Genomic DNA, 15,528 nt, shown 5'->3' on the forward strand with positions numbered 1-15,528 from the left:
GTTTTGCACTTATCGAAAGTGAGGAACCTAATAAATTGATTGCAAAAGGCACATAGTTTGCAGCCCAATGACAATGGGGAAAAATGGCACTAACGAAAACAGAATGATACAGGAAATGTGTTAGCATTGATGGTCAAATTGCATGAAAAGCCTTAAAATAAATTAATCTTTTATTGCAGTTGAAAAACTTTGAGATTAAATATTTATTTAACGGAATCTGAGTAAATATGTTAGTTGCTAATTGTTTTGAAAAACATCTGATGGCCCAATGATTGATACCCCTGCTGTCCCCTTTGCTACTAAGACATGTCTCATAACATTTCTATAATTTGGACAAGACACAGAGAGGGATCTTTGGCCATTCCATAATCTCTCCAGATTGTCAGATGGGTCCTCCCTGAGTCTGAGCTAGCTATAGAAGGTGGATTTTCTGTCTACTGAACAATTTCTGGGCTGGGCTGTTCACATGTTTTGGACAAATCTCCTGCTAAAAGAGATATTGAGAGCCTGATTCACTTTACTGGCAGAGTCCAACATATTTTAATCAGAATCTCCTGGTGATTGAAAGAGTTCATGCACTCTTTACATTGTTTGCAAGAGAAGTACCCCCTCTCCCCTCCCCACCCCCCAGCATCAGAGATCCTCTACCATACTCAACAGTGAGGGCTTCCCCCCCCCCCCCACATATTCATCCTTTGTTTTCTGAAAAAAAAAAAAAAAACAGGAGTGTTTGTTGCTGAAAGGTTTAATCCTATTTCCATTTGATCAAAGCACACACTTCCAGTTAAAGTCCTGATAGAGTTTTGCAAACTCATCACATTTATATTTACGATGATGGTGCGAAAAGGCAGGTGGATGGTGTCTAATAGTCGTTATGGATACTAAGTGATCCCAAGATGCTACTCTTTGTGCCGATTGCCAAATGGTGACCTTTAATAACCTCCCCTAAGGCAGATGGCAAGAGAAACCCTGACCTGGTCCGGGGAGCTAAAACAAACTGGCCTCTCTGCCAGGTCTTTTTTTTTTTCTCAAGGGAACAAACAAAAAATCATAGATTACTACCTAGGATTTTCTAGAAACTCTGATCATCCTTAAACAGTTAGGGATGAATAAAAAAATGCTTTAGCTATATTTATTCTGCTGACTGGACGTAATATTAATGGCTTAGAGCAGCCCAGCCAGGGTCATGACTTGATAGAGAATCTGTGGAGAGAGCTAGATATTAGGGTAGTGGCAGAGGGGGCTTCCATCATTCAAGAGATGGAGCTGATCGCCTAAATTAAGTGTCAAAATACCAGTGGAAGCATGCAAAAGCTAGTCACCAAGAATGGTTTAGTTGCTGTAATGGCAATAACTATTTTCCCATTAAATATTGAAAAGCGTGTATAAAAAAGATACAATGATTTTTGTCTAAACAGATACTTGTTATTTTATTGTTTTTTTTTTTTGCTCTCCCTTCCGAACAGAAACTAACTAATTTAAATTTATATCTGCTCGGGGTAACTGTACCACTGTTAGTGGTGACAACTGCCACTAAGAAGCAAGTGGGATCACAATGTGTTGATTATATGTGTCATCTATTCTTCCTTCCTTTTAAATGAAAACACGATGTGCTCCTTTTTGAGGTATCTAAAGTTACTTCATGATGTCAAACAGGCTCTTTTGTGATCTCTTGATTGCGCAAGTCTACCAGTGATCTGCTCTGGTTGAAATAAAAATAACCCCCCTAAGAAGGTTAACCACAGTTAATATGTGCTTTAAAAGAGAAACAATTGCATTTTCAGCAGGGGCCAAGTTGGTATGGATAGCTTTTTTCCCTTATTAAATGCAATAATTTAAAAAGCTACATTTTGGATTTTCTGCAGACATCTTTTTCTAAATTTAGTTAGATTGCCTAAAACGTTTATAAAAACAGCATACACAGAAGAAATAATTATGGATTTTTTCATATTGCCACATCATGTTTGAGTAAAGACCTAGTTGCTGATAAATATAAAAGTGCTATGTCAGGAGCTCTTGATAAAAAAAAGTTTGAACATTAGACACTGAAAATCTATTCCTTGCAGAAATGACGTCTGGTGAATCTTTTTTAACTAGACTATGAGAAATATGGAAACAATTATCTGCATTTGTCACATTATTTAAAAAAAAAAGATAGAATAAACTATTTAAGTGGTTGCAAAAATCAGCCAAGCAGACTGACTTTCACTTTTTTGCTCACTTCATTACATGAAAAGATTTTTTTTTTATTTAATTTTTTTACATTTGTTTTTTTTTGCGTTTTTGGATTGTGACAATATTTACCCCGGACCCTAAGTAAGTGCTCTAAGTAAATACATGAAGATGAAAATAAAAATGCAACAAGATTTTAAACACAGTCATCTGATTAAGTTTACTTGTCCATAAGTCAAAGCTATGAGGTTTATCTTTATCCGCAGAGATTTGGTGCTCTGTGTGCACTAAAGGCTAGCCATCTTTGTGTAAATACAGGACTACACAAAGGTCAAGTCATGGAATCACTCAGACGCCTGATAAGTGGACTCACAGAGAAGAGTGTTGTCATAATTTTTAAGATAAAAGGTGAAAACACAGTGAAACATGGTTGGGGAAAAAGAAGTAGTATTACCATGCAATCCTTTTTTTTTAATTCTTATAATTATATCCTAATTCTATGGTGGATTAGACAGGTTTCTACACATAAAACGCCAAAAAGGGAAATCAAATCATAATTTCACACATCTGAATGCGACAGACAACCAACAAGGAGAAGCAAGAGTCATACTAGAGCCTTTATATTACATGTGTTCCTGAACACTGATGACCTAATGTAGAAAAGCAAAACCATGATTTCTTTCTGCCTTCAGAATGAAAGACATCCCCACCTATCTTCCAGCGCACTTTTGACACTGAAAACACCGGCACTGCCAAAAAGATATAATAGTTCTTAATTAAAAATGTTAATAAAATGTTTAGGGGTAGGCAGCATTGCACTGGACTTTAAGTTAAACCTAAACAGGCAATACATTATATTTTGATCCAAATATGCATGCAAATCAAATTTTTTAAAAAACAAAGTCAATTACGAGGAACTTAGTCAAACTGACAGTGGCAAGCAGAAGTAGTCATACCGCTTGAAGTTTTTTTTCCCCATGCTGTCACGTTCTAAACACAAACTTCATTATGTTTTACTGGGATTTTAGGCAACAAGATCCACATAAGTCGATGCAAAATTGCGAAGTGGGAGTTAAAGGACACATGGCTCTCCACATTTTCTTGTAAATACAAATCCTAAACGTGTGGCATGCATTTATATTTAGCCCTCTCTACTCTGATACCCTTCAATAAAATCCAATGCAATCAGTTACTCCTGGACACCCCTAATCTCAAAATAAAGTCCACCTGTACGTAATTTAATCCCCACACTAATCCGGCTGCTCAGTGAAGGCCTCAGGGTTTTGTTCGGTGAGCAAATGGCATCATGAAGACCAAGGAACACAGCAGAGAGGGCAGGCATAGACGTCTGGATAGGTTTACAGCAGAGTTGGGTTATCAAACAATATCGAAAGCTAAGAACATTACCTGGAAATAGAAAGACCTATTTCACCACTGCCAACCCATGATCCACAACATAAATCAATAGGCAGCACAGGAAAGCTTTTGTAATTGTACGTATCAACAAAATGGGTCTTCTGCATTTAATCCGTCTCTTAGGGAGCAGTGGGCAGCTTTATAGCGTCCGGAGTGAGAACCTGTGAGGGAGAAATAGTCATACGCTCCAATAATGTGCCCCATATAAAAAAAAAATGGCAAAAAAGAAAGTCATAAGAAGACATGTTTGCCACAAGCCCATGTATGGGACTCACCAAACAGGTGGAAGAAGGTGCGCTGGACAGATGATGCCGAAAACGAGCAAAAAAAACTCACACCTCACGTCACCCTATAAACACACCATCGTCGCTGTGGAACACAGTGATGGCGGCGTCCTGCTGCGGGAACGCTTTTCTTCTGCAAGGATGGAGCTGACGACAAGATAGGCGGAGCTAAATACAGGGTAATCCTGAAAGAAATCCGTAGAGGCTGCAAAAGAGTTGAAACTAGGGGCGGAGGGTCAGCTTCCAGCAGTACAGCAACCCTAAAAAGAGTAGTACCGTCGAATGGTTCAGATCAAGGCAGATCCGTGTGTGAGAGTGGCCCAGTCAAAGTCCACACCTAAATCCATATGAGAATCTGTGACAAGAAGATTGTTGTTCGCATACAGTTTCCAATCAATCCGACTGAGCTCGTGCTATGTTTGCGAACAAGAATGGGCAAATATGTCAGTCTCTACATGTGGAAACCTGGTAGAGACATATCTGGAAATACTCGCAGCTGTTAACTACAGCAAAAAGGTGGCCCTACAAAGTATTGATCCACTAGGCCCAATACGTCGATGTGGAGCAAACGTTTCACATTTTTATTTGAAAAAAATAATTTCCAAACCGGCCATCATTGTTCCTCTAACTCATGAGTATGCCTTAGGTTGGTCCATCACATAAAACCCCAGTAACGCACAGTTGTAACATGACACAATGTGAAAGGGTTTGGGAGGTGTGACTACATTTGCAAGGCACAGGTAGCTTCTGATCTAGAAACATTTCTAATTCATCAAGGGAGGTGCGGGTGAAGATTTAAATGTGTCAACATGAGAAAAGAGTCTAGATCAGCATTCTCATTGATGTGATGCAAAACTCATGTTCAGATATATATTTGGAATAGTTCAGTCTTGTAAAAATAAAATGCCAGTCATGCATTTAGGTGTTATATGGAGATTTGTTTTTTATTTATGCTGTAAACCTGTTCTCCAGAGTTTGCCTGAATAAAAAAACTTAAAGAAACAGCTGTTTTGTGGGTAGTAATGATCATCAGAGGAGCCTTTCATTGTGACAATAAATTAAATCAAACAGAAAAAATATTTGGCATGATCACTGAAAACAGAGTGATTGCATGCTTTAGTGTATTCTTCTAAAATAATAATAATATTATAATAAAACATAAGGGGAAATAATTTTAAAAATAGCCTAAACTTTAACACCTAAGTGTTGTCTCTTTTCTTAAACTGCAGTCATCATGTGATGTGCATCTTCCTTGATGGCCAGCCTTGCATCAGTCTCCATTGTTATTAAATATCTGTAACTCACTGGGTTTCATTCATTAAGCTGCATTCCCTTTTTCTAAACCCTTCCCCCATTTTAGCTACTGCCTAGCAATATTTGGAAGAGAAATGGACGACTTCCCCACCAAACGGCGCACACAGAGTGGGTGTGTTAGTTACACGTCGTGATACACAAGACGGCAACGGCGAGCGAAATAAACGCAGATATATATTCACACGTTTGCAGAGCAAAAACCAACGCACAGTTAAAGACAGAAAGGTTGTAAATCCTTCACGGACACGGCACCCGTAATAGTCGACAAATACTACAGAATAATGTCGCAGGAATGACGCAACCCTCTCTATGCCTCCTGTTAAACTGCAACTGTATAACATTTTATTAAATAAAACGTGCTAAATACAGTCTAATTCCCTCGTAACATGTACGCCACAGCAACGTGTCCCCTGCTTTAGCTAGCTGCCATTTCTAGCTCCACTCTACAGAGACGTGAGTGAGAGCCGCTGTTTGTATCCCTCCGCGTATTTCGCTTGAGGGGGAGGGGGATTTACACAAGTAGTTTAAAAAGAACCACGAAACCAGCTGAAAATGAAACTCGACAGAAAAAGCTATTCACATAGTCACGTTTTAGCCATTGGGCCCCCACATATGAAGGACGTCGCTTAGCGGAGAGAGCCGTACGGCGCGCACTAACTGGGCGCCCGGCGGATGGATACCGGAACGCGGGCGGGACTATGTGTGAGCGAGGCTGAATGGAGGCAGCCTCTTCCTGGTGGATAAACAGTGACAGCTACAGGGCAGCCACCTAGACCAAGCGCACAAGCTCTGGCGCTGCCCTGGCAAACAACACCCAAAATGGCTGCAGACAGTACACACATCGCGCAGTTGACTTCTGGTGAGTAAAGTGAGAACGGAGAGTGTGTCACGGCTGTTTTTAATAGCCCCCCCAAAAGATTTTCCTCGGTGCCCTCTTCTAACGCAGCTCCCGTCCTCTTCTCCCCCTCCAACCGTAACCAGAACTGTACTTCCTAATAGCCCGGTTTCTAGAGAATGGACCGTGCCAGAAAGCCGCCGAGGTTGGTGTTTTTGCATTTCGGGTTAATTTAGGAGATGTCCAACATTGTCACGAGGTGTAATTTTGCGTCTTTATCCTATTTTCAGACCCTGATAAGGGAGGTGGAGGAGAAGGAGGTAAGCAGCCAGCAGCACTACGAGAGAGATGCTTCTCTCTGCACTGTACTGTGATGTTGCCTTTTACTCTGAATTATCATTTAGTCTTTTAAAACATCGCCCCGCACATCTACGTACCGGGTGGTCACTATGCACACTGTTTTTTTTCCATTTTAGCTGCTACCCAGAAGGCTGGACTGGACGGGGCAGGAGCACCCGGGGACGTACAGAAATTTGGTAAGGCTGCTCTATAACCGAGGGGAAAAAAGTTTTTAGAGAGCAAAATAAAAATTGAATTTCCCGCAATTTTGAAATCAGGTGGCAAAGAAAGAACCCAAAAGGACTCTCGGGGAGGGCGAGCTGGCTGTTGTTGTGTGTGTGTGTAGAGGGGGGCTCGTTTTGGCAGCGCGCACCCCGGGTCGGGTCCCGACCCCGCGTGCGCTCCTGGTTCGGTGGCACGCGGGTCCAAACGGGTTTAAAAAACAGTTGTTGGGAAAAACAGTGTGCGAAATGTTGATACGTCACGAGCCCTGTGTGGTGCAGGAGCGCCAGGAGCAGGAGGAGGGACTCCATGCGCCACAAGCCTGGGAGAGATGGAGGCGCTCTTGTCCTGTTAAGAACCAACATTTGTGTGCATCGGCCAAGAGTTGAAAACGATGACTTTTTTTTTTTTTTTTTTTTTTTTTAAGAGAGATATAAACAGCGGGGTTAGCAAAGCTGCTCCGTAGACGCTCCCTGCTCGGTGTGGAGTGTTTTTGGGAGGCGGGCTTTGGTTGTAGGGGGAACTTAGATGCAAGTTGGAGTGCAAGAGGATAGCGGCACATGTGAAGATGAGAGGTAACTTTTTCGCCGATGTGTCGCGTTGTTTTTTTTATTTTAGAGGCTAATTAGCATGTAAACAAACTCGGCCATATAGGCGCTGTTTTACGCCTGGGATGGAGGCTTGGAGACCGTTTATCTTTTTTTTACTCGCTGTCCATTAGCTTTGCCTGCTTGAATTAATCAACTCATAATTTTTTTTTGTTGTTTTGTTTTTGATTGCTGCTGCTTTAATTGTTTTATTTTCCACATTTACACAGGGTGATTAGACGTGACGCGTTTAAGGCAAAAAACAAATAGATCGCCGGTTGTCTGTCTTTGCGCGGAGCCGACAGAGATCGGAGGTGATCGCCGCGACGCAAATGACACCTTGAGATGTTTTAAAGACAACATTTGACGGCGCGTTTCTGCCCGACTGCGTTTCTGTTTCTCGCTCTTCCTGCTTTGGCTCTCCGTCCCTCCCTCCCCACCTCCTCACCCCTCCTCCTCCTCTCCTCTCATCTCAGCGTCTCCCCGGGTCCATTGTGTATCGTTTGCCAGTGTTATATAGTAATTTAAGAGTCGATGCTGCGGACGCGGATTTAATTATTAGACCAAACGGGGAAAGGCGATCGGGGTCCCGGAGCGTTTTTAGGCTCTCGGTGTTCTGCCTCTCTATCAAAGGATGGAGGGGGGGTTGGGCAGCGACGCAGAACAAACGCTAGACCTCATTGATATTGTTGTAATTAACAATATTAATTATGGCTAATGAATGGAGGGGGAGGGGTAATTAGATGGTTGATTATTTCCTTTTCTGCATCTGAACCTTATCAGAAGCACATTAAAGCATTTATTTTAAATAAACGTTTTTTTTTTAATTGAAAGATTTCGTTACCTCATTTTCATAACGATCACTTTATTAATCAATATATATATTATTAATGACTTATGATCGGTTAATTTCAGAGCCCGTCACGGAATTGAAACTGAAACTGGAGGATGTATTGTTATTTTTTCGTCCTTTTCCTCTTATCCAGGAGGCAAAAGGAATAAATGAAAAAACGATAAGTTGCAGTGGGTGTAGGGGACCATGTGTTCAGCCTTGGTGCAGTCCTGGCCGGGGGTGTGTTTCTCCTCTCTTTGGAGGGGGGGGGGAGAGGGGAATGGAGCCAGTTGTTTTTGCACAACGTTCCCTTATGTATTTATGGGGGGGGGATGCGTGTTTTTGTTACGTGCCCTTCTTAGATCAGCCTGAGACGCGGGCTGATGTGTGCTTGGCAACTCTGATCACGTCTCGGCGCCATCAAGGATGTTGAAAGCAATTAAAAGGGTATCTGTGTGTGTGTGTGTGTGTCGGGAGGAATAAGTTGTGGTTGCGGTTCAGATAAAGAAATTGAGAAAATGAGAGTGTGTGTGGGTGGTTTTTTTTTTTGAGTTGTAAATGTGTAATAGTAGGCCTATTTAACCAGTTCAGGTATGTGAATATGTTGCTTTGCTGCATGTTTATCGGTCTAATTTCAGCTAGACTCCCGTGCCCCTGAAATGAACACAGGGCTGTGCGTTCTCTCCTTTTTCGTCCTGTGATGTGTTGCATGCTCTCGGAGTCATCCTGGCAGATGTGTTTCTTCAGAAGTAGGCCATGCAAGAGAGTCCCCCATGTGTCAGTGGAATCAGTGACACGCTGTGTTTATAACAGCCTGTTTTTTTTTCTTCTCTCTCTCTGTCTCTCTCTTTTTCCTGCCTCATGGTGATGTTGTGTGCCACTCCCCCCTCCTCACTCTCTGCTGCCGCGCTGCGCTGCTGTTAAACGTGTCTGCATCTAAAACCCTTTATCCGTGTGGCGTTTTTAGGCTGCACGCTTCTCCTGGACGTGGGTTCATTCGTTTCTTTTGCATTTTCCAGCGGGGCCTAATTTATTAGGGATGTGGTCAGGGATCAGTTGTCTTTATTAGTCTCGGCTGGTTTATTTCTGGGGAAAGCCTTTAGAGAGTAGGCAGTGATGCATTTTATAAAAGGGCACCTTTGCTTTGGAAATTCTGCGGGAGTCTACGGCGAGCCAACAGAGGCAACATTGTCTTCAAATGTTGCTTATTACAGACCTGGTTAGATTTAAATGCAAGACTCTGCAGGACAACACTTTTTATATTAACTCTAAAACTTGTCATTTTGGAGTGCAGTTTTCTGACGAGTGAGGGCAAGTCATTGTCCGGCTACTTTCCTTTTTATTTTGGTTTAAACTCCCCCAGCAACAAGCACAGCTGCGTAAGATGTTGTTTGTCAGCATTTTGATACGTGTGTACACATTAAGCACGACTTATGTTATGAACTAAGGCTAACGAGGTTGAGTGCTTCATGTTAAGAAAATGTTTCGTCTTGGGCTGTCGGGAGCTTCTCGCTCTATGATGATCTTGAGTTAAAATACCAGAGTTTTATGTGAACACAAGTAATTACACGGGGAAAAGATTTACCATGATCTAATTACTTGTATTTACAAAAGAAAAGCAAGAATTATTCCTTCTACTTTAAAAAAAAAACATAGTGAATATTTCAGCTAAAATAAAACTAAATGTGTAATATCTTTCTTTCTTTATATAGAGCCAAGCAATGGTATTAGAAATGGATTTGCAGAAGACTTCCTTCAGCCGTCCGCTGTGCCACTTTGTGATCCGTAGAGCAAAAAGAAAACTCTTTAAAAAAAACTTTTAAAGAAAGGTTTTAGAAGGTGTTTGATAGCTCGGCGTGCCTTCATACCAGTAACCGTACCATACCTGCACATTACGCTAAAGCAAATCTGAGCAGTCCTCCTTAATGATAGTCAGAACGTTTTTTGGGGATTTACTTCCACCGGTGGATCTTTTGACTCGCACATTTCTCGACGGCGATGTTTACAAAGTCTCACGTGGAATAAGGGACAGGAACGACAATGCTGCATGAAGATGTCGCCACAAAGGGTTAAACGAAACAAATCGACGGTTGTTGTGGTTGCTGTGTTGTAAACTTAACCACCGTCTTTGCAAATGGCTGAACGGTGTGAGTGACAAACAGGTACAGACACAGGGGAAAAAATCCTACCTGCCTTCATGTAGACGTTCTTCTTTATGTAGCTGCTCTTCTCTAAAGAAATATCTCAACCATTTTTATATATTTTTTTTTTATTAAATGTGTTTAAATCCTTCAGGATTTTTCTGTTTTTCATATTACAGCGATTGCATGAAGATAAAACAACTTAAAGGGGTTTTTATTTTTTCTGAATTGCCGTTGTCTGTTACCATTAAAATAAATTATAATAGCAGAAATAATAAGCCTTTCTAGATCATCAGGCTGCATGGCGGGCGCCGTGTTTACTTTGCTGTTCTTTGCTCCGTCGCCGTTCTGAGTGAAAGCTGACGTGAGTGCAACGCTTGTGTTCAGGTGAAGCTCTACAGACACCTGGCCCCGGACCACCTGCTGCAGGTCTGCTCCAGAGTTTGCCCGCTGCTGGAGAGGGAGGTCCCCGCCAGCGTGCCGGGACTCACCAGCCTGCTGGGGGCCGGCAGGCAGAATCTCCTGCGCACCAGCAAGAGTAAGTGGCTGATAACAGTGATACACGTTACGTATGCGTAGGCTGTCATAGAAACGTTTGGGAAGGAAATGTATATCTATGTTGAAGATGGCGGGTTTAAACACAAAGCTGAGGGCGTAAAACATGTTTCTGCTTTTCGTGTTTTTATTCCAGGCTGCAAACATGTCGTGTGGAAGGGTTCGGCATTGGCAGCGCTACACTGTGGAAGACCCCCAGAGCCTCCTATTATTTATGGGAGTCCACCCAATATCGGTACAGAATACACGTGAATTATTGCCATCATTCCTAACGCGCGCGGGCCGGTGTAGGTTTGTCACGGTATATTTGCACCAGAGTTTGATTCTTTATTTGAAACTGAACAACAACGTCTTTTTTTTTTAATGCTGCGAAAGCAAGGTCAGCTATTACAGTTGTAACGGTTCTCTTGGTTGATTGTAGATTTTGGAATCAACGTGTAGTGTAAACACACAAGTGTAACAAGCTAAGATTATCTGGGTCAGGTTGTCACCTGGAACCTGGCTGCTTGACGCACGGAAATTTAAAAGTGTAATGTGTGACACTCCTTTTGTTTTCCCACAAGGACTGTTTTCACCACAGGAAGTATTATTATTATTATTATTATTATTATACAGGTTTTTGTTTGTTTAAATAGACATAAATGGCATAAAATCTTCCCATGCTCGCTGCCTGTTGTTGTGTAAAAACATCAGCAGGCAGCGTTCTACTTGATGCACTTGCTGACGCATAATGAAAATCAGGGTTAAATAGTTTGATGGTTTCAGTCCTTTGACTAAAAACACATCAGAACTGGCAGGTCAGACCTCAAAGCAACCCAGAGCTTAGCTTCGGCCCGGGCAAGCCCGACTGGTGCCTCTGTAGGAACCGGCCCACGCCTGAACTCTTTTTCTCTACAAGCTGAAACCGACACCCTTCCTTTACTGGATTTGTTTTTTTTTTTGTTTTTTTCCCCCTCCCACCCTCCCACCCCAGTGGAGACGAGCTACAGCCGTCGACTGAACGGCTCCTACCGCCTCCGTCAGCTGGTGCCCACGGCGCTGTACCAACACATGAAGATGCACAAGAGGATCCTGGGGCACCTGTCGTCGGTGTACTGCGTGACGTTCGACCGGACGGGCCGCCGCATCTTCACGGTGAGGACGCCGCTGCCAGTCGCCGCGCTGCTGCGGCTCTGTGCGTTCTTGGTTGGTTTGAGCCCGACGAGCCGGGATCCCGTTGGCAGTCCTGCGTTTACTCAGTTACCCCCTGCTGGGAGGACGTTTCTGTCATTCAGGGCCGCAGGATATCATAGAAGTAAACGAAGGACGTTTGAGCGAGCGGTCACGATCGTGTAATAGCTGCTGGTGTCGAGTTGAGCATGGGCCAAACGATGGGACAGTGGTTTAAACTCTGCTCGCTGCTACACCGTTTTCAGCGTCTGCTTCTTAAATCTCTAAAAATGGCTGGCTGCTGCGAAGGATTGGGGGGGGGGGGGGTAGATTGTCTCTCGTGTCTGTTATCCGTCCCTCGTTTTCTCTAAACCTCCTTCATCCTGGCCTGTCCCTTCTTTGTTCCCTTCTCTCCACGCTCCCCTTCCTGCCGTTCCTCTTCTAACAGGAGAAAATGTTTCCTCTGAGGGGCTGGCTAAGTGCCAGAATTAAATTTCATTTTCACTTTCTCATTCTTTTTTTTTTTTTCTCCCCCCCTTTGTGCTCATTTTTCTCTCCAGCTGTCTTCTCTCATCACTTTTATTTATTTATTTGCCTATTTTTAGATCCCTCTTCACTCTTTCGGCTGCAACCTCCAATTAATTAATTAATTAATAGATTGCTGTGTGCAGCCTAAACATGCTCTCTGATCATTACATTCAATGAACAAGTCTGTGCGGTTTTGTTTAAGCGATTGATTCGCAGACATCCATATCGATTTGGGTGATATAGCTCAGAAATCGGTGGGAGCTCGTTATCAGGGTCATTGAAGATGACACATCGAGACGACTTGGTTTGGATGGAAAGTGTCTGGAACAGTCCTGATCTTCTTTGCTTCCCTGTTATCTCTCTTTCCAAACCGAAGCTTTTAATCTGGTGAATCAGAAGATCTGCATGCTCTGAAAACATTTAGAAAATCACGGGAAAGAAATGGAGGACTGTATCTAGAATCATCCATCCGTCCTTTTTATAGAGTCTTGCTTTTTTTTTTTTGCAGGTTCAGCGTTAAAGCCTGACCTTTGCAGGGATACCTGTCAGAAACCCCTTGTCATCTTTTATATTACTAGAAATGTGCCTAAATACCTAAAGAGAACTCCTAAAAAGAGAGTGGATTAGTATTGAATAAGAACATGAAAACATGTTGGAGCTCTGAATATCCACCACTTGCCCTTCCAGATCAAACGTCTTACCTTTTTTTTCTTAAAACCTACCAATAACAGCTTGACCCACCTTGGAGAGTGCACTGCAGATAGAAATTCAGAATATGACGTTACATCCAATTCCTCTACGAAGCGAACATCGCTTTCTGCAGTTTACATTTTTCTTGTCATATGTTTGATCGTGTTGTTGCATCTTAATGACGCTAACCTGTCGGGTTTCTAAACAACGCTGAGATCTTAATCAAGGCCCAGATGGATCTGGCACCGTGCTGAATCACAAAACATTTTAACCCCCGGCAAGCTGGATCGCAGCCAGGAATCTTCAACCGCGTTCCCCCCCTCCCTAAAGGCGACTTTCATGCCTGAAATGAGCTCTTGAGTTTCTGCGCAGACTAGAGAACGCTGACGGAACGAGCTCTGGTCGGCCACATTTCTTTCAGATTCGCAATTAGTATCGAATTTTCTTGACCTTATTCGATACGGTGTTCAAATGTTCTGTGATTTCTGATGCTGCTTAAGATGGTTATCTGATTTTGCCAGTTGGTAAAAATATAACAGGTTTTTTTTCTCGTCAAAGTTCAACATTCTCTGACATTTTAGCCATAGCCTTTTCCCCCCCACCAACCTTATATTTCAGTCGCCTGTGAATTGCATTAGAGTCTCACAGAGATTGATGGCTGACAAAAAGCAAACGTGGATATTATTTGGGCCCCATTGTGCGTTGCAAGTATACCGTCGTGTCTGTTTTTAGTGCACCAGTGTGATGTGTTTCCTAATGAAGTGAGCTAGAGAACCCTGATTTCAGCTTTGACCAGAATAATTATGATAATCAAGCAGCCCTACTCTGTTTTCCTTCGCTCTGCTCTGTTTGTGCTTCACCAAGAGAGCTTCATGCAGGCCGGCCTGTCTGGGTACTTAGTAGCTTTGCTTTTCTTCCTGTTTATGATCGCATGTTTTCCTGCAGATAGGAGCTTATTGCAGGTTTCCAGGAGAACGCTTCTAACGGCTTTAGAGGAATCGGTTCACCAGCAACCTCGGTGTTCAAGTGCAATTTATTTAAACCTTGGTGTATCCAGCGGGTTTTGTCACATTGTTAAAAAAGATAAAGGCAACAATAGAGTGCACTTTTTCTTTTTAGAGACAAATTATATTAACTGTATTAAATAAAACCTGTAAGTTCTGGTCAGAAGTGAACACACGTTCACCAATGCATGAATAGTATATTCCTGTCAGACTTTTAGTGATGTTAACGGTGTATAGCCACGTTATGTGCTTAAAAAAAAAAAGAGCAGAACCGTTTGATCAAGATAAAATAAGCTTATAAGCCAAGCCTCCATCCTGATAGTGTTTTGATGGTCCTTTTTGTGGATAAAAATAGCCCCAGCGCCAGGTGCGATTAGCATATATAAACAGACGTGGCGGCATTTAGCGACTGTATTGCAGAACTATCCTAATGCCGGTTTTCTTAATTAATAAATCACTTGTAAATAATGCCGGACCGAGCCTGATCGTCTGAAATGCCTCGCAGTAAAGCGGCACCTCGGCGTGATCTAAGACCAACCGTGATTAATTAAATACACCGATCTAAAGCAACTTTAAGAGCCTCGTATTAGAACATTTACTCAAGTCAGTCAGCTCTGCCGTCACATCTGAGCCTCGGCAGGTTTAGCGTCCGCTCCAGTTAACACCAACGTTCGTACTGTATTCCCAGCGACATTTCAGTCTTTTCCCCCTTGGAATCATTTTTATGTGTATTTATTTTTAACTGCATCTTGGATCATTCTTCATTATTTCGCAGGGAGATGCTAATAGCTGTTAGCGTCTTCCTTGTTTTATCCCCTGCTGCACATGCTCAGTATGTACTACTATTAAAGTCGTGTGCTTCTGTGCTTGTTTGTCTCTCTTGTTGTGTCTCTGCTCTGTCTTCTGTAACCTCCAGTCGGTCGAGGCAGATGACCGTTCGTACTGAGCCCGGTTCTGCTGGAGGTTTTTCCTTCCTGTTAATGGGGAGTTTTTCTTTCCACTGTCGCTTCATGCTTGCTCAGTATGAGGGATTGCTGCAAAGCCATGGACAATGCAGACGACTCTCCCTGTGGCTCTATGCTTCTCCAGGAGTGAATGCTGCTTGTCGGGACTTTGAAGCAATCAACTGGTTCCCTTATATAGGAAATTTTTGACCAATCTGTATAATCTGACCCAATCTGTGTAATCTGATTGAACTTGATTTTGTAAAGTGCCTTGAGATGACGTGTTTCATGAATTGGCGCTATATAAATAAAATTGAATTGAATTGAAGTAAACACGAAAGGCTTTATTTACTAACAAATTGAGCAAAAACAACGCATAAAGCACCAAAATAAAAACTAATATGCCAGCTGGAAGTGATACTCGTTCATAAACACTTTGTATGCAACCAGAGCGAGCTACTGACGTATACATTTAAATAATGTGGCTACGCACCTTTAAGGGTGGAATGAAAACAC

The 15,528-nt window shown here is 42.4% G+C and overlaps 2 protein-coding genes across 2 annotated transcripts in view; one reads left to right on the forward strand and one right to left on the reverse strand.

Annotated features, from left to right (window-relative positions):
* Window positions 1-4,108, reverse strand: part of enpp5 (ectonucleotide pyrophosphatase/phosphodiesterase 5) — a 46,717-nt gene extending 42,609 nt beyond the window's left edge. Inside the window, exon 1 of the mRNA XM_036147635.1 lies at window positions 3,864-4,108. The gene's annotated coding sequence lies outside the window, so the exon portion shown is untranslated. The remainder of the gene's footprint in view (window positions 1-3,863) is intronic.
* Window positions 4,109-5,905: 1,797 nt separating this feature from the next.
* Window positions 5,906-15,528, forward strand: part of LOC105929071 (pleckstrin homology domain interacting protein) — a 52,141-nt gene continuing 42,518 nt past the window's right edge. The window contains exons 1-7 of the mRNA XM_012866679.3: window positions 5,906-6,045; window positions 6,168-6,226; window positions 6,312-6,341; window positions 6,498-6,557; window positions 10,530-10,680; window positions 10,834-10,932; window positions 11,671-11,831. Of these exons, the coding sequence (XP_012722133.2) occupies window positions 6,006-6,045; window positions 6,168-6,226; window positions 6,312-6,341; window positions 6,498-6,557; window positions 10,530-10,680; window positions 10,834-10,932; window positions 11,671-11,831 (600 nt within the window). The 5' untranslated portion in view covers window positions 5,906-6,005. The remainder of the gene's footprint in view (window positions 6,046-6,167; window positions 6,227-6,311; window positions 6,342-6,497; window positions 6,558-10,529; window positions 10,681-10,833; window positions 10,933-11,670; window positions 11,832-15,528) is intronic.

Source organism: Fundulus heteroclitus, chromosome 15, assembly GCF_011125445.2.
Source record: "Fundulus heteroclitus isolate FHET01 chromosome 15, MU-UCD_Fhet_4.1, whole genome shotgun sequence".
Taxonomy (NCBI): domain Eukaryota; kingdom Metazoa; phylum Chordata; class Actinopteri; order Cyprinodontiformes; family Fundulidae; genus Fundulus; species Fundulus heteroclitus.